This window comes from Sciurus vulgaris (genome assembly GCF_902686455.1).
Source record: "Sciurus vulgaris genome assembly, chromosome: 15".
Lineage (NCBI taxonomy): Eukaryota > Metazoa > Chordata > Mammalia > Rodentia > Sciuridae > Sciurus > Sciurus vulgaris.
The window spans coordinates 53,795,705-53,819,031 of record NC_136476.1 but is presented as its reverse complement, the minus strand read 5'-3'; the positions used below and the strand labels follow the sequence as shown (position 1 = coordinate 53,819,031).

At 41.4% G+C, this 23,327-nt stretch overlaps 1 protein-coding gene across 4 annotated transcripts in view; it reads left to right on the top strand.

Annotated features, from left to right (window-relative positions):
* Positions 1–10,171: 10,171 nt before the first annotated feature.
* Positions 10,172–23,327, top strand: part of RNF38 (ring finger protein 38) — a 125,154-nt gene continuing 111,998 nt past the window's right edge. For 3 of the 4 annotated variants that reach the window (XM_079113536.1, XM_079113535.1, XM_079113534.1), the window contains exon 1: positions 10,172–10,543. In XM_079113536.1, coding sequence (XP_078969662.1) covers positions 10,279–10,543 — 265 coding nt within the window. In that variant the 5' untranslated portion in view covers positions 10,172–10,278. The remainder of the gene's footprint in view (positions 10,544–23,327) is intronic. The other variant, XM_079113537.1, reaches the window with a different exon arrangement.

Here is a 23,327-nt window from a genome sequence, read left to right as displayed (position 1 = left end):
GTTATATGAGCCAATCAATACTATGTTTCCTTCTTTCTTTTATCTTCTGGTGGTACTGGGGATTGAACTCAGGACTTCACATATGATAGGCAAGCACTTTACCACTGAGTTACATCCCCTGAAGACCTTTGTTTTTTTTTTTTTTTTTTTTTTTTTTAGTTTTATTTTCAGACAGGCTCTCATTAAATTGCCCAGGCTGGCTTCAAATTTATCGTCTTCCTGACCTGATCTCCCAAGTAACTGGAAATTCTGTATCTTAAGGAGGCTTATGTTACTTCAAATCAGATGGTTTCAAAAAAGATACATTAGAAACTCTTTTAGCTCCTTAATCAGATTAATCAATGCTCTCCGTTCCTATATAAAATCCATCCCTATAAAAAAAATTCTAATTTATATTTAACACTCACCTCCAATAGATTACTACCTAGTATTTACTGATCCTATCAGTTGAGAGAGATGTTTGTCCCCAAACCTCTGTATGTTAGTTGTATTTATTACTGAAATTATGCTATTTTAATTAATTCTTAAATTAACTGTGGAAACACAAATGCAAGAGGATAGTTAGTTCCAGATTCTATGAAAACTAAGTTAAATGCTTTCCAAAGACTTGATAAAGGTGGACAAAACTGCTTTGGGATTAGATATGGATGAATTGCATCATTAAACATGAAACTGTAAAAATATGGAGGAATTTTACACTTAACTTTGGAAGGGACTTTAGATTCTTTTTCCCTTCTAAAGAAACCAATGCTGGAAATAGTGGCTAATGCATATTGGGTGAAAAAGAGATCACTAATTGTCTCATAAGAAGTTTTGCAGCTTCCTCCTGGGACACTTGCTCTGGGGGAAGCTAGGTATTATGTAAGAAGACTAGCTACCCTGAATCCACCATGCTATTTAGGAAGCCCAAACTAGTCACCTGGAGAGAAAGATGCCCCACTCATCTCCAATTGTTCCAGCCATGCCAGCTGCGGTACCAGAAAAGTGAGTGAAGAAGCCATCTTTGTAGGCTAGCCCAGTCAAGCTTTCAGGTGTCCAGCTGGTCAAGCAGCCTCAGCAGAGGTCCCAAGTGAAAACAACCCAACCTAGCCTGGCATACCACCAGAGCTGTGAGAAATAATAAATTATCGTTTTAAGTCACTAAATATTAGAGTGGTACATTATATAGCAACAGAAAACCAGTCTTTTTGTCAATGAAAGGAAAAGGTCATAAGAAAAGAAAAGTGGCCACTAATGTAAAATACCATGAAGAGATCATGGAAGATAATTGAGAAAAGGCCATTGTATTTAATAATTGAGAAGTCGCCATTGTCTTTCAAGCATGCAGTTTCACTAGAATGACAGGAACAGGGGGAAATTGGAAGTGTTTGTAGAACAAGTGAATGGTAGGAAATAGATACAAGGGTAGATTGGCCTTTTTTTCTTTCTTTTTTAATAGTTTAACATTCACTGATGATCCTTGCCTGAATCAATTATCTCACTGGAGATTGCAAAATGGTGATTTTCTAATTCTATCAATCCTAGTACATTTGTTAGCTGACATTCTTCTGTAAAGAAGTTTCCCCTCATCAAATAGGGAAGAATCTAATTTCTTCCTAAAATGGCAAGTCAAATGCTTCATTCTTTGTCTTTAATTACCAATTTCCTGACAAAGAAGTTGGTGTCATAGCATTCCTACCCTATCATAGTGGCAAATGTGTTTTTTCCTTCTCTCTCTCTCTCTCTGTCTTTGAGTATCATCATGAACTCGTGTCACATTTGTTCAATGTATTATAATCAATTACAGACTACATTATTCTTTAAAGATGCAAGGGAAGATAGGGCTAAGAATGTGATCAGAAAATTCCTAAAATACAGTGGTTAAAGAAACACACTCAACATACACACATACCCACATGTTTACCCTAATCAGTAATCAAAAATTATAAATGAAAAATCCAGCTGGGGGTGATGACTCAAGACTCTAATCCTAGCAACTCAGGATGTTGAGGCAGAAGGACTGTAAGTTGGAGGTCAGCCTGGGCAACTTTAGGAGACCCTGTCTCAAAATTTTAAAAAATTTAAAAAAGGGCTGAGGATGTCACTCAGTGGTGGAGTGCTCACTAGCATGTGTGAAACCCTGTGTTCAATTCCCATTACCACAAAAAGAAGAAGAAAAAGAAGAAGGAGGAGGAGGAGGAGGAGAAGGGAGAGGAAGAGGAGGAAAAACTTATAAAGTATTCAATTATGCTGCCATATTTATTGATTGATTGATTTATGGTACTACGGATTGAATTTAGGGGAGCTCTACCACAGAACTACATTCCAAGCCCTCTTTGTTTTTTGTTTAGAGACAGGGTCTTGATAACTTGCTGAGGTTGACCTAGGGATCTTCCCATCTCAGTCCTGAGATTACAGGCTTGTGCCACAGACCCCAGCTGCTACTGTATTTACAACCCAAAGAAATTCTCACACAGCTTATATAAGGGCACAAAGAAATATATTCGTGGTAGCATTTTTTTTTAATACATTTTTTTAGTTGTAGATGGACATAATACCTTGATTTTATTTACTTATTTTTTTATGTGGTGCTGAGGAGGGAACCCAGTGTCTGACATGTGTTAGGCAAGTGCTCTACCACTGAGCTACAACCCCAGCCCCGGTAACATTGTTTTTGATTATGAAGAGTTGGAAGTAATTTGGGTGTCCATAATCAAAGAAGTCCTTAGGCAGAATGTGGTGGGTGGAGTACTATGCAATAATCAGAAGCAACTGGACCATATCTTAAAATATGCGGCTATGAAGAAGAAAAAAAATTTTTAAATTACAACACTATGTACATAAGTAAAAAATATGTATCTAAAATAATAATGCATATTTTATTTTATTTATTCTTTTTGATAATACACATTTAAAATAAACACCTACAAACAAAAGGATATACATGAAATACACTGGAATGACTGCAGTGAGAAAGTAAAGATTAGAGAATGTGGATAGAAGAGAAAGAACACAAATTAAATAAATGAAAGAGTGATGGGGTTGAAGCACAGTGGTAGATTCATGCTTAGCATGAACAAGGCTCTGGGCTCCATCCCTGGCATCACAAATAAAACCACATACAACTCCCAAATAATAAGAAGTACCTTGTAAGACAGGAATATGATCAATTCAATCTCCTAAATTTAAGTCAAACTAAGTAAGTGATTCAATAAATAAATTGCTATAATCTCTTTAGAATGTAAGACCTTCCGCTAGGCTTAGTGGTGCATGCTTATAATCCCAGCAACTATGGAGGCTGAGGCAGGAGAATCTCAAGTTCAAAACCAGCCTCAGCAAAAGCGAGGTGCTAAGCAACTCAGTAAGACTGTCTCCAAATAAAATACAAAATAGGGCTGGGGATGTGGTTCAGTGGTTGAGTGCCCCTGAGTTCAATCCCTGGTTACTCCCCCTAAAAAGAAAAAGAAAGTAAAACTTTCAAGAATATTGAGTTAAACCCTGTGCAGTGGCACAAATCTATAATCCCAGTTGCTGGGGAAGCTGAGGTAGGAGGATGGCAAGTTCGAGGGCAGCCCCAGAAACTTAGCAAGACCCTGTCTCAAAATAAAAAATTAAAAGGGATGGGCATGTAGCTCATAGGTAGAGTGTTCCTGGGTTCAGTACTTAGTACTGCAACAAACAAACAACAACAAAAATTGAGTTAGCATTTCAACCTGTAGGAATTCAGCATAGGAAATAGAAATTCATGCTTATTAATGTTATAACAGTGAGAAAAAATGGTCAGTATGTATATCTCCTTTGCTCACACCCTGACACTTACATTCCCAAGTATTTCAGGGAAACCTGAAATGTGCTTGTGATATACTTATGAACAAGTATAGTCATGGGGTATTGGTGGATCTGTCATTTCCTGTTTCAGTCTCTCATTTGGCAATGCTATTTCCACTGCTTTGTCTGGAATCTTTCAGTTGGTGAGACTGCAAAGTATTATTCTGTAATATTTATAATACTATCTCGCTTTTTTTTTCACTTTACATACTATTAAAGGTCTATTATCGCCTTGTATAGTTTTTCATGAAATAGCTCTTTTAGTGGCTGGGGATGGTAGAACATGTTCTTAGCATGTGTGAGGCCCTGGGTTTAATCTCTGGCACCAGAAAAAAAAAAAAAAAAAAAAAAAAAAAAAGGAAAAGAAAAAGAAAAAGAAAAAGAAAAAAGAGAAGAAACGGTTCTTTCAGTATTTCCTTATCATTTCTACCCTTCATTCTACTTACCTGCCAAATAAAATAATAACTTGGAAGCTGTGCTGGGAGACAAATTCAGGTAACAGACCTTGTGTGAGGCTTGGAAGTGAACTGGGAAATGCAAATAAAAACCATGAGATAACATTTCATACTCATTAGGATAGCTATTACGAAGAAAAAAAAAAAAAAGGATAATAAGTGTGGGTGAGGATGTGGAGAAATCAGAATCCTTGTACATTCCCAGATGGAAATGCAAAATGGTGCATATCTTGTGGAAAATAGTTTGGTGGTTCCTCAAAAGGTTAAGCAGGAAAAAAGAAAGTTAAGCAGATGTGGGCACAGTGGTATACACCTATAATGCCAGCAACTCGGGAGACTTAGGTAGAAGGATTGCAAGTTCAAGGCCAGTCTCAGCAATTTAGTGTGGCTCTAGAAACTTATTGAGACTCTGTCTCAAAATAAAAAAACCAGGAGCAGTGGTGCACAGCTGTAATCCCAGTGACTTGGGAGGCTGAGGCAGGAGGATTGCAAATTGAAAGCCAGCCTCAGCAACTCAGTGAGACCCTGTCTCAAAAAAAAAAAAAAAAAAAAAAAAGGTCAAGCATAGATTTCCATATGTTTCAACAATTCTATGGATATTTGGACAAAAATTGAAAGAAGGATTTCAAACAGACACTTAATATGTCAATAGTAACATTATTCACAATACCCAAAAGGTAGAAGCAACCTAAATTGTCCATCAACAGATGAATGGATAAATACTGTGGGTGTATATGTATACACACACACACACATACATACACAATGGAATATAATTCAGATTAAAAGAGAAATTTCCTTTCTAGAGGGAAATTATGTGATACGAAATGAATGAACCTTGAAAACATTATATTAAGTGAAGTGATCCAGACACAAAAACACAAATATTGTGTGATTCCACTCACATGAGGAACCCAAAATATCTGAATTCATAGAGACAAAAAGGATTGCCTAGCAGGTGCAAGGTCCTTGGTTTGATCCCTACGAGTGTGTGTGGGAAAAAGCATTATGATCTTATAGAGATAGAAAATAAAATAGATGTATCAGGGGCAAGGAGGAAAAGGGAAATGGGAATGTTTATTTAATGGGGACAGAGTTTCTATTTGTGATAATGAAGATAGAAATGGATAGTGGTAATGGTTCTACATTATGAATATAGTTAATGCCACTTTAAATTACAGTTGTACACTTGAAAATGGTCGAAATAATACAGTTTGTGATTTAGATGTATTTTTACCACAATTTTTTAAAAATGGAAGAAAATCAAATGGGCAGTTCTGCTATTTTGCTGCTTCTTTGAAAATCTTTGAATCCCAATCTCAGAAGGGCATTAGTAATTTTATAGAAGTGATTCCAGTCCAACCACCTCAGTGCTTCTGCCTTCTGTGGAGGGTCAAAGAATTAAACTGATTTAACCAGAATCAAAGTTCTCTGCTCCTTCTATCCTCTACACCGTATTCCCTCTCTTCAGGAATGGTACTACCATCATCACCTCATTGTTCATTGCCAAATATCTTTGATGTTTTTGTTTCTCATTTTCCTCAATAGCTATGCCCTGTTGATTATACTACCTTAATAACTATTTCTACCATCTCTTGTCTCAGTTTAGATCTCTTTCTTTCCAAAGCACATTCTAATCACATTCTTCCCTGATTGAATTCTCCAATGACTCCCTTTGGTTACTCAGGTTAAGTTTAAAAGCCTTAATATGGCATTCAAGACTCTTTATAATTGGAGTTATAAGAGTTAAAACTGGGGTTTGAGCTTCGGGATAGAGTAGAACTGATTTTGCTCACGGGTGCTGAGACCTATCAAAGGAAAGAGTCCTCCATAATCTGGCCTCATCTTTTTTAAATAAGATGTATTAATGGGTTATTTTTTACTGCATCAGCAACAGCATGGATGAGAAAATTTGCCTGGAGGGGAACTCGAGAAAGCCAGACCTGCCACAGGCAACTGTTCAGCTTAGGGAGCAGTGAAGAGTGCGGCTACTAGAAGGAGATTGAACCAGGATCTGAGAGGTGGCTCATAGTTATTTAGGTTTACAGTTCTAGAAAACTGGGAATGGCTAACCACTTGCAGGTAGGTGCTACAAGTTGAAAGCAGTGTTTTAAAGGAGAAGCACACAGGTGAGTTAGAAGAGGGGATAGGAGGCAGCTGCCCTGCAGACAGGCCTAAACAGGAATGGTGGCCTGAGATCCTGAGACTCAAGAACAGGGCTATGTGGGATGGAGCATTCAAGAGGAGTTCTCAGAATTTGTTGACAGATTGGAGAGAGCAGGGAAGCCGCACCACGACAGGTCTGAGAAAGAGTGGAGCACCATTAATAACCATGCCAGGGGCTGGAGATATAGTTCTGGTGGTAGAGTGCTTGCCTTGCAAGCACAAGGCCCTGGATTGCAAAAAAAAAAAAAAGTATTAATGGGACATACTAATGGGATTTAGTTTGATATATTTATACAAGCGTACAGTATGCACTGATCAAATCCAACCATCCTTTTTCCACCCTCTCTCCTGTACCATCCGATTTGAAGTAATCACTCTTCTACTTTCTGGTCAATTTTTTTTTTTTTTTTTTTTAGCTTCCACATATGAGAGAGAACATGTGCTACTTGTCTTTCTGTGTCTGACTTGTTTTTGCTGGTGGGGGTTGGGGACTGGGGATTGAACCCAGGGGCGCTTTATCACTGAGTTACAGTTCCAGCCTTTTTATTTTTTATTTTGAGACAAGGTCTAAGTTGTTTAGGACCTCACCAAGTTTCTGAGGCTGGCCTCAAACTTGTGATCCTCCTGCCTCAGCCAATCAAGTCACTGGGATTACGAACTTGCACCACCATGCCAGTTTTATGTCTGAATTTTTTCACTTTTTTTTCCAGTTGTATCCTTTTTACTGAAAATGATGGAATTTCATCATTCATTCATCCTTCTTGTACTTTTTTAGTGAGACAGGGTCTGGCTATGTTGCCTAGGCTGTCCTCAAACTTGAGCCCTCTTGCCTCAGCCTCCCAAGTACCTGGGATTACGGCCATGAGCCATTGCACCTGGCTTTCATTCTTCTTTGATTGATTAATACACTCCATTGAATATGAATTGTGGGAAGTCATCCATGGTTAGCAGAAATCAGGCTTGGCTGAGCCATAGGATACAGAGGTCTGACTCGCGCAGGAACTGGCAGTCATGAGAGACTGTTTCAGATAGCCTGGGGTAGATGACTGTACAGAAGTGGCTCACCACTAGAGGAAATGCTAATTCTCTGAGCAAATGGCTTCCCTAACCCCACCCCATCCTGTTCCTCACAGAAGAAGCCCTTCCCTGTCCCCCTTTACTCGTGCGACTATAAATAAAGGGAAGGTGGGCTTCTCTAGCTTGTTGGAGGCCAGATCTTGGCATGGCTCAATCCATCACACCCCCTTCCATTTGGTAAGATAACTGGTTCCTGTGTTTATTTAATTAAATAAGTTTCTTAGTGATTAATCGATAGTCGGCACCATCCTCTGACAGAAACCCTTTCCTTCACCCACACTGGGCGTGGCAGGAATCCCCCCTTCTATGGGAATGAATACACACACACACACACACACACACACACACACACACACACACACACACATGCCTTTTAACTTTCCAGTGGTAAGAAGAGTCTTACCACTCATCACCCAGGCTGTGCTCTAGTCCATTAAACCTGTTGTTTCCTAAATTCAGGTTTTAAAAAATTTTATTCATTCATTTGTTGCAGGGCTGGGGATCAAACCAGGACTATGCAAGTGCTCTGCCACTGAGCTACATTCCCAGTTCCTAAGCACATAATGTTCGTCTCTCTTCCTAATCATCACTGGAGGATGGAAATTTTAAGAAACAGAGACCATTGCAGACAAGATGAAGTTCATTTTGTCCTTTGCTTCCCTTAGTTGGCAAGGTGAGGTAGGGTTTTGCCTGAACTTCTCCTTTACTTCTTCCTGGCTTCAAGGCATCCCAGAGACGCCTGGTTACTGGATTAAACTGGTAGATTGTCCCTTTTCTTCTAGCGAATTTGCTCCAGTTGGAGTTGTAATAGCTGAAACTGGGATTTGGGCTTTGGGGCACAAAGACTTGATTTTCCTTAAGAGTGCCGAGACCCATCAAAAGAAAGATCCCTCCATACACTATGTTCCACCTGTTCTTCAGTTGGTACTAGGATGGAAGCCCTAGCTAGTAATATGACATTTCCTGCTCCTTTGTTACCACAGCCAAGGATTGAATTCAGGAAATCTTTGGTCTCTTGGCCAAAGATTTCTTTTCTTTTTTGTTACTGGAGATTGAACTCAGGGGCACTCAACCACTGAACCACATTCCCAGCCCTATTTTGTATTTTATTTAGAGACAGGGTTTCACTGAGTTGCTTAGCACCTCAATATTGCTGAGCCTGGTTTTTAACTCACAACCCTCCTGCCTCAGCCTCCTGAGCCCCTGGGATTACAGGAGTCTGTCACTGTGCCAGGCGGCCAAAGATAAATTAACATCTTTGCGCTCCACTTTTCCTCAACCTGTTCCAATTGGTCAACTCCCACTCATCCTTAAGTTCTTAACTTCTGAGAATATCTCACTGTTCTCCAAGGAGATTGTAAACTATATGAACGCCTGGATCATATCTACTTTATCATTGTATTTCCCAGTGCCTATCCTTGCTGATAATTATATGAATGAAAGATCATGCACCTCATGTCAAGATGGAATTGAAATTTCTGTTGCCAAAGATTCAGTCGCACATCTCTTGTGACTTGTCAACTTGTAGGGCGCTCTCCTCAGTTGCAGTTGGTGACTGCACGTGGGGAAAGGCTGAGATTAGTACTTCATTGAAACGATCTGGTTAGCAGCTTGGTTGAACCCTCACCCATAAGCTGTAGTTAGAGGTACTCCTAGCATATGGTTGAGTTTATTTTGTCCCTTTGATATCAGAGTCAGAGGAACCTGGGAAGGTAATGGTCTCAGTGACCAAGTTCCTCACATCGGGGAAAGGCAGGCGGCCCTGAGGTCAGGATTTCGCACAATTCTTGCTCTCATAGGAAAACGAAAGCTACCAGTACAGCTCCAGCCTTTCCCGCTTCACAGCCTCGCCCTCTTTTGAGAGTAGGCCCAGCTAGGCTGGATGGTTTCCTCTTAGTGTTTTAACAAGGGCATTTAAAGTGAGAGAGGAAGAGAAAGTCAGAAAAGAGGGCGAGGGGCCAGGGTTGAGCCCACAGACTTCTGCTGAGAATTCAAGATGGGTCTCTGAAAGTCGGGGAAGGCAGCTCATCTCCATCTCTTTAATTTCCGCTTGTGCTAGCCTCTCCGGGTCCGCGGGGGACTGATTTATCATCGAAACACAGCCTAAGAAGAGAAGCAGAGTTTCTTTCCTAAGTGTCTGAAAGGGGAAAACTTTGAGGAAACAGCCGAGAGGGAGATCAGTGGGTGGCTACAGCTCCGGGGAGAGGAAGAAGGAGGCCGAGGCGGCGAAACTCGTGGAACGCGAAGCCAGCGGGCGGGCAGGCAGCAGCTCCCCAGGCCGAGCCCTTGGCACACTCTGGGGAGCAAACCCCCGCGGAAGAGGGAGCCGCGCAGCGCAGCCCTGGAGCTGCCGGGGCCTGGGGAGCTCGAGGCCTGGCCCCTGAGGCCCGCAGCCGCGCCCCGTGGGCGGACCGGGGGCGGGGCAGCCTTTGGAGCAGGGCTCCCCCGGCGAGCTACTGGCCCGCGGCCTCCCAGCATCAGAGAGCAGCGGCGGCTGAGGATACCCCTCGGCGCCGCCCGCCCGCCCGGGGAGCCGCGGCCGAGGAGCCTGGTGCCCATTGGCGGCGCGGCTCGGCGTTCCCGCCCCCTCGACGGCCACGCCCCCTCCGCCGCCGCCGCCGCTTCCCGGCTCCGCCTCCTTCCCCTCGGGAGCCGCCTCCGTCGCCGCCGCCGCCACCACCACCACCGCCGCCGCTGCTGCCGGCCGGGGCCCAGCCAGCACCCGCCGCGCCGGAGTCCAGTCGTAGCCGGAGCCGCTGCCTGCGGCCCCGCCATGAGCGGAAGCGCCGCCGCCGCGGTCGCCGCCGCCGCCGCCTCAGCAGCCGCGGCCGCCGCGCACTTCCAGCCTCAGTCGTCGTCTCCCAGGCCGGGCCCCGCCGAGCTCGGGCCCCCGCGCCGCCCGCGCCCCCCGCCGCCGCCGCCGCCGCCGCCGCCCCGGCCCGAGCCCGCCGCCGCCGACCGCCTCAGTCCTCCGGGCCACGGGCCTCTCCGGGCGGGCGCGCAGGGTGGCGGCGCCTGTGGCCGAGCGCCGGGAGCAGGTACGGGGTCCTGGAGCGGGCCGGGCGGGGAGGGGCGTGGGTCGGCTCCGGGGGTGGGGGCCCCAAAGGCGTGTGGTCCAGCAGTCGGGCGCCGCGGAGGGGGAGGAGCGTTGTCCGGCTCAGCTTTGTCCGGCTCCGGAGCCCCTGTGAGCCCTGCGCCTCTGCTGAGCCGAGCGACTCACAAAGCGTTTTCCCACCCGGTGGGTGGCCCTCTTCCCCGGGGTGGGCAGGGCAAGACCTCGATAGGTCTCGGCTGGGCGGAGGAGGAAACTGAGGCTTAGAGGGGGAAGTGACTTGCCCAAGGTCACATAGCCAGCGAGAGTCGTAGGGACCCGGGGCCACCTTGGGGCTGGCACGGGCTCGGAGCCGAGGGAGGAGGCCCCCAGCCCCGAGAACAGAGAGAGATTGGTTGGGGAGGAGGGGGCTAGGGCCTGGTCCTTGGCACACCCACCCACTCCTCTTTGGGCTGGTTTAGGGAAGAGATCTTTTGCGGTGGGACGGAAGAGCGGGGGCTACTTGGGGAGCCGCAGGGGGCAGAGACTGCTGTGAGGGATGTGCTTTTGGTGAGAGGGCTTTCTTAAGTGAGTCGGGCAGAGCTTCGGAAACTTCTTATTGCGGGGACCGTTTGGTCTCTGCCAGGCCACCTTCCCCACCGCTGCACAGACTAAGCCAGTTCAGCTGGAATTAATGGGAGGGAGGCCTGCCCGCTTTTGTGGAGATGCGGGTAAGGTGTCTTTTTCACGAAATGACCTGAGTGAGGTTCGTTCATGCCAAACCCAGAAATTGCATGCATGGCCCTGGTAAAGGCATTTACACCGAAGGCCATGAGTTTTTTCCAGGTGGTCTGGACCTACCATACTTGGAGAACTCCCAGAGAAAGAACAGCTATCCCATGCGTGGAGGGGGAAGGAAGCTGGAGGATTAGAATCAGTCACCCTCCCGTCTGGCATGTAATGCATCAGAAATCCGTTTTTATTTGGGGTGTGTGATTAGGTGGGTTGTTTTTACTGTGGGCATATCTTGGAAAGAGAAGAGGGATGTGCAGTTCTAGAGGAAAGGGGCAGAGAGCAACGCAGTTGCAGGCAATGAAGAGGGTCTCATGAAACCAGAAAATAAAAACTGTGGAATGGGGAAAAAGGAGAGGGTATTCAGTCATTGTGGGGGAAGGGAGATGAAAGGGTTTCTGAAGGGAGGGGGAGGGTGTCTAGTCTAGAGAGAAAGATTAGGGTGTTTCAAAGAGGAAGCCAAAGGTGATGAGTTTGAAAGGAGTCTGCTAGAGGTGGATGGTACCTTACAGGGTTGAGTTTATTGTATTTGTCTGCAGTCACTTCATTTTCTTTGAGTAAGAACAGTCATAATACTTTTATAGAGACGTTCTAGCTTTAGCACTCCTCACCCCCATCCCACCCCATTCTTGCTCCTGTTCTAAGGATGCAGGCCCCAGAGTGCCCTTACTATTATCTTGGAAATAAGTCTTGACAAAAGAGGGAAGGGAAAGACTAATTAACCAATGCATTTATTAAGGCCCTTTGTCCAGCACGATTCCTTGTTTAAGTCAGCTGTTTTCTTGGTGTCCTGCACCTAAGCTTTCCAGATGTGGTGGCTCTTGACTGGGTGCTTTGGGAAGAACTGCTCTGCTTCAGACAAGACAGGTTAGGTTTTTTTCCTAAAAAGCTGTCAGGAACATAGGCTTGACAGAAATTCACATTTGTACAAGAAAATTTACTTTTTAGACTTATAATCAGGGAAATGCAAATTGAAACAACAGTGGATGCACTTTTACACCCATTGGATAGGCAAAATTAAATGCTATAAGGTTGTGGGGAAATACTTTTATATACTGCTAGGGGGAATGTAAGTGGGTACAACTACCTTGGAGAGTAGTGATGTCTAGTTGAAAGTGGGCAGACATACCCATCTACCTAAAATTTCCCTTTCTGGGTATACATCCAAAGAAATCCTTGCACCCTTTTTTAAGAAAATAAATACAAAAAAGTACAAGACTGCTCATTCCAGCTTAAATGCCCACCAACAGGCAACATATAAAATTTCAGAACCACACAATTGAATATTATAGCCATGTGAAAAATAAATTATAGCCAGTGCATTAAAATGATCTTATGAGGCATGTGTCTGTAATTCCAGTCCTACTCAGGATCCCAATCCTCCCAAGCAGGAGGATGACCACTTTGAGACCAGTCTGGCAATTTAGCAAGAGACCATGTCTGAAAAACAAAATGACTGGGGATGTAGCTCGGCAAGTCCCAGAAAAATTTTTACAGAATCTTTCTACTTGTGTAAGATATGAAAACATGTAAAATAATATGGTTTTTGGTTATGCATATATGTAGTAATAGCATAAAAACATGCATGGGAACAGCTAACACAAGTAGTGCTTATCATTGGGTAGAGATGAGGAGGATAGGATTGAACAAGGGCATGCAGTGGGCTTTAATACCTATAATTTGTGAAACCTAAGGCACATTAAGATTTAAGATTTGCTAGTGTTGGGGTGTGGGGTATGAAGATATTAAGTATATTACTCTAAATATTTTTCAGATGTTTGAAATATTTTTCACATGCAGAACATTTTCTTGTTTATAGAACACTAGAGTTTTTGTCCCATAATAATGGAACTCTAGCTACAGACTCCAACTCAGTACAGCTTGTTAGGCATGCCGGCTGGTGATTCTCTTCCACCCTCTTCTGACTTGCTAAACCTAGTTCTGCTGTGGATGACTTTTATTTTGGAACTGCTGATAGGTGTGGAGGATTTCCCAGTCTTTCTAAACTTTCTAGTGGCCCTAGGTCAGCAGTTTCAGCTTTGTCAAAATAAATGCTGTAGCACATTCTGATGTAGTAGGTATGTGGAGGGGCTCAAACATCTGATTCTGAGAAAACTCCCCAGTGATTTTTTTTTTTTTTTTTTTTTTTTTTTTTTTTGCTACTAGGGAGTAGGGAGTGAACCACTGATTTACATCCAGAGCACTTTATTTTACCTTTTTTTTTTTTTCTTTTGTGGTGTTGGGTATTGAACCCAGGGCCTTGTGCATTTGAGGCAAACTCTCTAGCAACTGAGTTATAATACCCAGTCCTTTATTTTTTATTTTGAGACAGGGTCTCACTATAAGTTTAAGGCCCAAGCTGGGCCTCGAACTTTGCAGTCCTTCTGTTATCAGTGAGATTATAGGCATGTACTACTATGCCCAATTGCTCCCCAAGTAGACTGTTGCCCACTGAAGTTTGAGAAGCACTATCTTAGCTTTGCCCCATCCAGCCCTCCAGGCTCTTCCTCAGGCTGTGTTCTGTTGTTCTTCCTGTGATGGATATGAGTTGGGCTCATGCAGTACTCAGCTCTTTGGTGAAACCTTAAAGAATTGTTGGGTTGGATGCCCATACCCTTTTTAATCCATGTTGTCAATTCTTATTTTCAGGCAGTTAACCAGGACTATTTATCAGTATTTATGGACTTATACATGTGTCAGTGGTCTTATAGTTAGGATGAGTAAAAAGGGTCTAGAAGGAATATTAACCAGTTTGGAGGAAAGAAACCCAAAAGGTAAACTATGTGATCATGTTTTTTTGTGTCTATGTGTTGGAGATTAAACCTGTGGCCATGTACATGGTAAGCATGAACTCTGTCAATCAGCTATACCCTCAGGGCTCTTGTTCCTTTTTAAAAACAACAACAAAAAAACACCAGTGGGACACCAGGAATGAACCTAGGACCTTGCATGTGCCAGGGAAGCACTCTACCACTACATACCTCAGCTACATACCCCAGCACCACCTCCCTCTTTTTTAAAATTATGGACCCGTCTCGCTATATTGCCTGGTCTGACTTGGAATTTGCAGTCTTTCTGCCTCAGCCTTTCCAGTAACTAGGATTGCAGGCTTGCACCATCATGCCTGGCCCTTATGCCTTTTTTAAGAGAAAGGTGGTTCCTCCCTCTGCAGATTGTAGGAATTGTTTTAGTATTTTAGCTTATGACCTACATTTGACATTCAGCTGTTTGAACAAATGGTTGGAGATTCCAGTCTTTAGGAAATAACTGGTTAACCCTCAAGATGGAAGAGTTTCCTTTCTCCCAGATTTGCTAGTTTTTTTCCTCTGCTAGATTTCTTTTTCTTTTTTCTTTTTTTTATATCGGGGTACTCTACCATTGAGCTACACCTTCAGCATTTTTTATTTTGAGACAGTCTTGAAAAATTATGGAGGCTGGTCTTGAACTTGGAATCCTCCTACCTCAGTCTCCCTAGTTGCTGGGATTATAGCTTTTGTGAGATTTCTTTTTCCTCTAGTTCGTGTTTTAGTCCCCATGTGGTTAGGGATGAATTCATATTAAATGTGAGGTTTTCTGATAAAGAAATTTGCGAAGTGTTTGTTTTATTCATTGTTTTTGTGATGCTGGGAATAGGATGCAGGGCCTCACGTGCCAGGCAAGCAAGTGCTCTACCACTGAGGCACATCCCCAGCTCTGAAGTGCCTGTTTATGTTGATGATCTTTCTGTAAACTCACTTTAGAAGTACAACGTTGTTCCAGGTGCACTTTTTGTAGTGGGGCTGCTGTGTAGGAATGTAGATTGCTTCCAGCACAAGGACACCTGTTTTGGGCTACAAGTGAGGGTAGAGATCTGTTACCAAGATGAGCATCTGGTGTGGAACTGTGTGTCTTCAGAAAGTGTGGCTTTATCTCATTCACACAAGGTGCCTTATGAAGAGTGCTGCCCACTTGCTTTGGGACTCAAGGTCTAGCTATAATTAACTGGGTCATCCATATTTGTCCATATTTGAGGGCTGAGTTGGTGCTGGACTTGAGGCACCAAAAGAGTTCTTCATGTAAACTTTTCATGGGAAAGAACCCCAACCCTGGCTTTACATCATCATTCTCAGGCAAATTGCCCTGGATTTGATGATCCCTATTATTTATGGAAATATGGAATGAGAGAAACCATTTAAAATACAGAAGTATCAGGTAAGTGAGAGAGAAAAAGTAGCTATGTGCCTCATTTGCTCTGATATCCTGACATTACTTTGAGAGGGAAATATGTTATTTTTCTCTTCTGATTTCTCCTTGCACCAGCATTCCTGAATTTCTGAAGACCTGAGGCTTTTTAGCCATTTTGGAAAATATTTATCCATTTGTATTTTCCATTAAGTGGTTGTTTGTGCTTCTTGCTCTTTCATTTTTTTTCTTGGAGAGGAGGGAGGAGTATGAACCAAGGACAAGACTGGACTTCCTACTGTTTTTGCAAATAATGGCGGTGTGTTTTCCAGGATAGTTGTCATGGAAGAGTAATATTCTAGGGGCTCAAGGGAGGTACAGGTTTCTCTTGTCTTTTTATTATTTTTAAACATGATCAAGCATGTTAGAGAATTCCATTGTGCTTTTGTTACTGTCTTTAAGGAAATTTTAAGAGAAATTTTATATAAATAAAACTTAATGTTTAACAAAAATGACCTTACGTTTACACAAGGAGAATAAATAGATCTTACCTATAGGTCTTAACCAAAGTGGTTTCAGTTTTTTCCCTCCTCTTTTTTTTTTTTCCCTCCTCTTCTTAAATGGATATTGGTGCTATTCTAAAGTTAACCAAAGTGATATTGGACAGGTGGAGAATGATGGTATTATACTAGGGTTTATCATTTGTTTTCTTCATGGTATTAAAAGCTCTCACTGCATTTTCTGCTTTCATGGTAAATAGATATGTAGAAATAGGGGAGTGAGAGATTACAAGTTTTGTTGTAATACCCATTTGATCTCTTTTCCTTTTTTAAATATATATATAATATGTATATATATATATATATATTTTTTTTTTAGTTGTCAGTCAATCTTTTACTTATTTATATGTGGTGCTGAGTGTCAAACCCAGGGCTTCACACATGCTAGGCAAGTGCTCTACCACTGAGCCACAGCTCCAGCCCATCATTTGATTTCTTTGAAAGAAAAATGGAGGAAAGAAGTGGTAAGGGGAAGAAGTATATGCAGGGTATATGTAGGGCATTCTGTGGTGCTTTTGGGACATTACTTGAGTTGAAAAGTTGGTTATTCTGCTTTAGCACCTTTGATTTCAGTGTTTGTAGATGGTGCTTGCTGAACTTCTGTTGAAACCCATTTTATTGTCACAGAGTTAAAAAGTGGGCTGTTTCTCAGACTAAACTGCAGTAGGGTAAGCTGAAAGAAAAATCAAGTATTCATTTCATAATTACTTTTGCAAATACAGTACTTGGGATTCATAATAAAACGTATTTTTCATTTGGGCTATCTTATTTAAAAATAAGTTCTGAATGGATCTGTCTTCCTATATAGATTTTTTTATTGCCACCTTAATACATAGTTGAGCATCTGCTGGGTGCCAGTAATGCTAATATTAATCATCGATTCACTGCAGTGATACATTCATTATCAGAAACCTCACTATACTGAGGAGAGCACAGAGGGTGCACTTCAGGACAGCTGTTGCTTGCTTTTCTCGCTTATTTCTTGCTTCCTTCTGCTCCCTGGCCTTCTGGGCTTGTGGTGATTGTGTCCATCTGTCAGGACAGCCTCCACCCCTACCCCCATGGGAAGGGGTGCGGAGGCTGAGAGAATCCTTACTGGTCAGCCTTGAGAAAAACCCCACAAACAATATTGAAGCAGAACTGAGGGCCACCATTAGCAGATCCAACTCCTCTTCCTCTGTTGCTGCCACCCACCCTCTGCTGTGGAGCCTGGAAAGCATCCCTCCATTGCCCATCATACAAAGAGGCTTTGTGTTCTGAGGATATTCTAATAGGCGGGATCACTGTAATTATAATTCCCTAAGCACAACCAAGTAATGGGGGCAGGCAGGGTAAAGATGGTATCCAAGTACTTGTTGGTAGGGAAAAGTCAGGCAGGGATTAAAAATCATCTGGAGATAGTATCCAAAAGTGGATAATGGAGCGTGGTTGGTGATGCTGACAGGAACACGTTTAAGTGAGTACATTTAAGAGTTTTCTACTACTGGCAGGATCATTAAGGTTTAAAAAAAAAAAAAAACACGAGATTGAGCATGAAACTCACCCCTCTTGTCTGAAATTGTAACCGAAAAGTACTTTAGAAGAAGGTATATAGAAATCTGGGTCTACTTTGCTTTATGTTTGTGTTGTCAGAGTGATTGATTGAGTTCTGAGTTCTAAAAAGCCAAATATATAAACTTGCTTACTCTCTAGGGCATATTGCCGGTATTTTTTTTCTTTTTAAGTAAGTAATAACTGACATTTTGGGGAGGTTGATTCCCCCCCCCTGCTGCCACGGTGGGGGGGGGATCAATCTGGAATATGTGCTTAATAAACTTTTTTTTTCCCCTGGTACTTGTGATTGAGCTCAGAGCCTGTATATACACTCTACCACTGAAATACATTCCCAGCCCCTTTTATTTTGATTCAGTTTCTTGCTAAATTGCCCAGGCTGTCCTGGAACTTGAGATCCTCCTGCTATAGCATCCTGAGTAGCTAGTATTATAGGCATGTGCCACTACACCTGGCTGCAATAAACTATATCTATCATTCTGTCATGATGTGCTTCTAAGCTGTCTTGCCAATCTTTGAGTGAAAACTTTAAAAAAAAATTAACCATTACTTTATTACTTGTTACTAGTATCTCAAAGTGCTTAAAAAAAAGCATACCATATAGTTTCTTGCAGAGGTGATCTTTAGATTTAGGATAGTGGACCCCAGAAGTGTTTATTCAGGATGAGGGAAAAGGACCCTCTTTGTTGCCATAATTCGTACTGATATCTGTAGAGTACAGGTAGATAGTCTGTACCCCATGGAAATATAGCTACTGTAAACTGACCCTTTCTTCTAATTCCTTGGAGTCCAGTAAGGAGTTGGACTTTATTCTTACTGTCTAGCATGATTTTGTCCTGGTTTGAGGAAATCTACCTTAAATTTATCTTCACATAAGACTTCTGGGTAGCCCATTAAAAAGATCTTGGATAGATAATCATTTGAAAAGACTGTTAAGATTTTTTTGTGTGTATGGGTGTTGCTGGGGTTTGAACCCAGGGCCTTGGGTTCCAACTGAACTATATCCCCCATCCCCTGTACCAATTTGCTGACTACATTTTGTGAGTTTTTTTTTTTTTTTTTCCCTCCCCTGTACTGGGGATTGAACCACATCTGAGCCCTTTGTTCTTTTTAAAAATTTTTTATGTTGAGACTGAGTCTTACTAAGTTGCCTCGGGCTTCCCTATATTGCTGAGACTGGCTTCAGACTTGATTCTCCTGCCTCATCCTCCTGAGTTGCTTTGATTACAGGTGTGTGGCCCCATGCCTGGCACTAAAATTTATGAGATTTAAAAATATACAAGGATCTATTTTATCTGCTTTTAGTGAAAACAGTTTTTTTTTTTTTTTTTTGGTTTCAAAGTATTTTATTATGCTAACAATAAGGTGAAATCCTTAATTATATGCCAGCCATATAAAATTATATTTAATAAAATTATTTCTTTATTACAACTAACTTTTAATTTTCCAGGATTGTTTACTAATAAACTATATAGTTAAATAAAGGTATTTTCTGTGGTGAGATAAGACCATTCACACTACTATCATCATTACTTTTTTTTTTTAGTTGTAAATAGACACAATATCTTCTTTTTATGTATTTATTTTTATGTGGTGCTGAGGATTGAACCCAGTGCCTCACACATGCAAGGCAAGTGCTCTACCTCTGAGCCGCAGCCCCAGCCCATCATCATTACTTTTTTTTTTTGTTCTGGTTCTATTTATTTTTTATTTGTTCCTACTAGTTATACATGACAGTAGAATGTATTTTGACATATTATACATATATGGAGTATGATTTCTCATTCTTCTGGTTGTACAGGATGTAGAAGTACATTGGTTGTATAATCACACGTGCAAGAAAGTCTTTTTTAGTTTATTTTGGTCAATTATGTTGATCAGCAGTAACTTGTATTTTATTTCAATTGAAAATTATAATCTGGGCTACTTTATTCATTTCATTTATATTTATTTTGGAATTAACTCTTGACAATGCAAATCAGAATTGCATTAATAGTACTGATAACCTTGATAATTAACCTTACTTACTAAGGCACAGACAGAATCAGACCAAAAATTCATGTTTTTTCTAAGTAAAATTCATATTTTTTTGGTTTTGCCTTCAAGATCAACATAATTGGGTCTTCATTACTCCAGTCTACTATTCTTCCTCAAAAATGATAAACACCTTGTTGCTTATCAACCTCTGTTCCTCTGTTATTACATTGCCTTGGAATGCATATCCTCTTTCAGTTGCTCTTCCATATTCTACTTATTCTTAAATATCTAGTGGCTAGTTATTATGTGCTTATTACATGTGAGATTCTGTTCTAAGTGTTTTATATGAATTCATTTAACCCTTACTATAGTCCTCTAAAGTTGACACTATATACTTGCTGTACAAATGAAGAAACGAGCACAAAGAAGTTAAATATCTTGATAGAGATGCTGTAGATATTAAAGTATTATCTGGGATATTGACCCACACAATTTAGTTCCAGGCTCGAATAAAGTCATCATACTTTATTGCATATCATTATGGATAGACTCAACAAACTAAGCAATTAATTTTGGTAATAGAAGACTGAACATGAATATAAATAATCACTGGTTAATTCATGAAGAGAATTGGCAGCCTTTAGTTTACCTTTGCCCTTCCTGAGAAATATTCTTTTTTCCCCTTAGTTCTTAGTTACTGTGTTAGGACTTTTAAATTGATTTTTTTTTTTTTTTTTTTTTTTGTCATTCATCATGTTTTCAAATCAGGAGTAGGAATATACCTACATTGGAATGGGTTCACTTTAAATTAGGCATATACATATACAAATTGCTTCTTAGAAAATCTTCCATTTTCTGTGATTCTGAGATTTTTTTTTTTTTTTTTTGGTATCAGGGATTGAACCTAGGAGCACTTAACCACTGAGCCGCATGCCCAGCCCTTTTTTGTATTTATTTAAAGACAGGGTATCCCTAAATTGCTGAGATTGGCTTTGAACTCTCAATCCTGCCTCAGCCTCCTGAACTGAGCTGCTGGGATTATAGGTGTGCACCACCACACCTGGCTGATTCTAAGATCTTAACCGTGTACTTTTTTGGGCACTCGAGCAGATACAAAACTTGTCAAGGAAAAATGTGGCACTGCTTGGAGGAACTTCTGAATCCTGTATTTTTGTGCATATGGGTACCCTGACTGCCCCCAAATCAGCTTAAGAATGGGTGTTTTTTTTTTTTTTTTAAAGCCTTACTTTTCATAATAAACTTTTTTCACAAGCTGAAATATAAACATATCCCTTTGTTTAGTAGAATGAATATGAATATTCCAGGTATTAGTTGGAGAACCTAGTATTGTGTCGATACTGTCTGAAACAGTGGATAATTTGAGGAAGATAATCTAACATAGTGATTCCCAAATGTTCTGCCTCAAAATTAGTTGGAATCCTTGTTCATTCTCTGTCATAAGGTTGATCATGGGGTGGCCTAAAGATGGAATCTGACATTATGTAAATTTTCTCATAAGCAGTTTTAAATGGAAAAATGCAATTCTAAGGTTCAAACCAGGTACAGTACTTATAGGCTTTTGGAATGTGTCCTGTTTTTGAGTTGAGAACTTGCCAACTCAGTCTTTTTTCTCCTCCTCTGCCAGATTTTGTGTGTGTGTGGCTAAGGATGGAATCCAGCGCTTCCTGCATGCTAGGCAGGTGCTCTACCACTGACTTACACTCCTAACCCTCTTACTTTGTTTATTGATACTTAGAAAGAACAAATGAACTTTTTGCCTCTCAGTGTTACTGAACAGTATGGAATTAATTCATGGGAGAACACATTTCTATACAAATCAGTAAAAATTAATCCAGACAGTTGAGGAGTTTTCATATACTTGCTGGTTTATTTTTATTCTTATTTTTATTATTTTTCGTGGTGCTGGGGTTGAACCCAGGGCCTTGTGCATGCCATGCAAGCACTCTACCACCTGGGCTGTATTTACCCAGCCTTGCTGGTTTATCAATGCTAATCTTAGCCTCAGAATAGAGTATAATGTTTGGGGGCTCTTAAGGAGAATGATGTTGACTGTCTTTGCTTACAGCAAAAATATGAGTCAGGAATTCTGTGTGTTGTCATGTGTGTTACTGGGGATTGAATTTAGGGCCTTGCACATGCTCTGCAAGTGCCTCCCACTGAGATAAAACCCTCCTGGCAACCCTTAAAAATTTTTTTTTGAGTTGGGGTCTTGCTAAGCTGCCCAGGCTAGGCTTGAACTATTGAGCCTCCTGTTTCAGCCTCCAGAATTGATGGGATTATAGGTGTGCTTCACCAGACCTGGCCTGAATCCAGTATTTTTGTGACCTTATTATCCAAGGTTTTTTTCTTTTTCCTTTTCTGTACTGGATCCAAGGTCTTGCACATGCTAGGCAAGAAGAGTTCCATTACTGAGCCATATCCCCAACCCCAGTGTTTCCTATCAAAATTGTGCATAAACAGAGTGCAGTGGCCTATGCCTGTAATCCCAGTGATTTGGGAGGCTGAGACAGGAGGATTACACGTTCCAGGCCAGTGTGGGAAATTTGATATCCTGTCTCAAAATATAAAGTGCTGGGGTTGTAGCTCAATGGTAAAGCACCCCTGGGTTCCACTTCCAGTACTGCAAAAACAAAACCAAATATAGAAAACAACAACGCCCCACAACCCCAAACTCTACATACATTGTCAGGAACAGTTAGAAATTAGTGCTATTCTGTGATATTTTAAAACTTTAAGCTACTGCTATGTGATGTGGTTGTAGTTTTTTTTTTTTTTTTTTTTTTTTTTTTTTTTGCAGGGGGAGGGTCCTGGGTATTATAACCCAGGACTGCTCTAGCATTGAACCACATACCCAGACCTTTTTATTTTTATTTTTTTTTTATTTTGAAACAGGATCTCACTGAGTTGCTGAGGTTGGTCTCAAATTTGGGGTCTTTCTGCCTCAGCCTCCTTTCAGGGTTATAGGCATGTGTTATCATGCCTGGCCATTTTTTTCCTTTTTAGTTACTAAAGATCTCAAACTCAGGACCTTGCACATGTTAGGCCAGCAGTCTTGTCACTGAGCTACATCCTCTGCCCCTTTTCATTTTTTATTTTGAGACAGGGTATTGCTAAGTTATAGAGGCTGGCCCCGAATTTATAATCTTCCTGCCTCAACTTCCTGAGTAGCTGGGATTACAGGCATGTACCATCATGTCTGGCAGAATTTGATTCTAGATATTTTGAATCTCACTGTTGGTGAACAAAATAATTTACAAAATGAATTCTGTCTCAGTTGACAGAAGTGATTTTTTTTCTCTTGGTACTGGGAATTGGGGATTGAACTCAGGGACACTTGACCACCATACTACATCCCTATCCCTTTTTATCTTTATTATTATTATTTAAAAATATTTCTTAGTTGTCAATGGATCTTTTGAATTAATTAAATTTAATTTATATGCAGTGCTGAGGTTCAAACCCAGGGCCTCACACATGCCAGATAAGCGCTGAACCATTATTCCAGCCCCCCTTTTTATTTTGAGTCAGGGTCTCACTAAGTTGTTCAGACTGGCCTTGGAGGATCTTCCTGCATCTGTTTCCCAAGTTGCTGAAATTCCAGGTGTGTGCCACCACACCCAGACAGAAGTGATTTTAACAGACAATTTTGGAGCTATGTTGGAGAAATTTAAAAAGGTGTGGAGTGTAGGGTAAAATGAAACTAGTATTATACCGAAATCTTTTTATAGC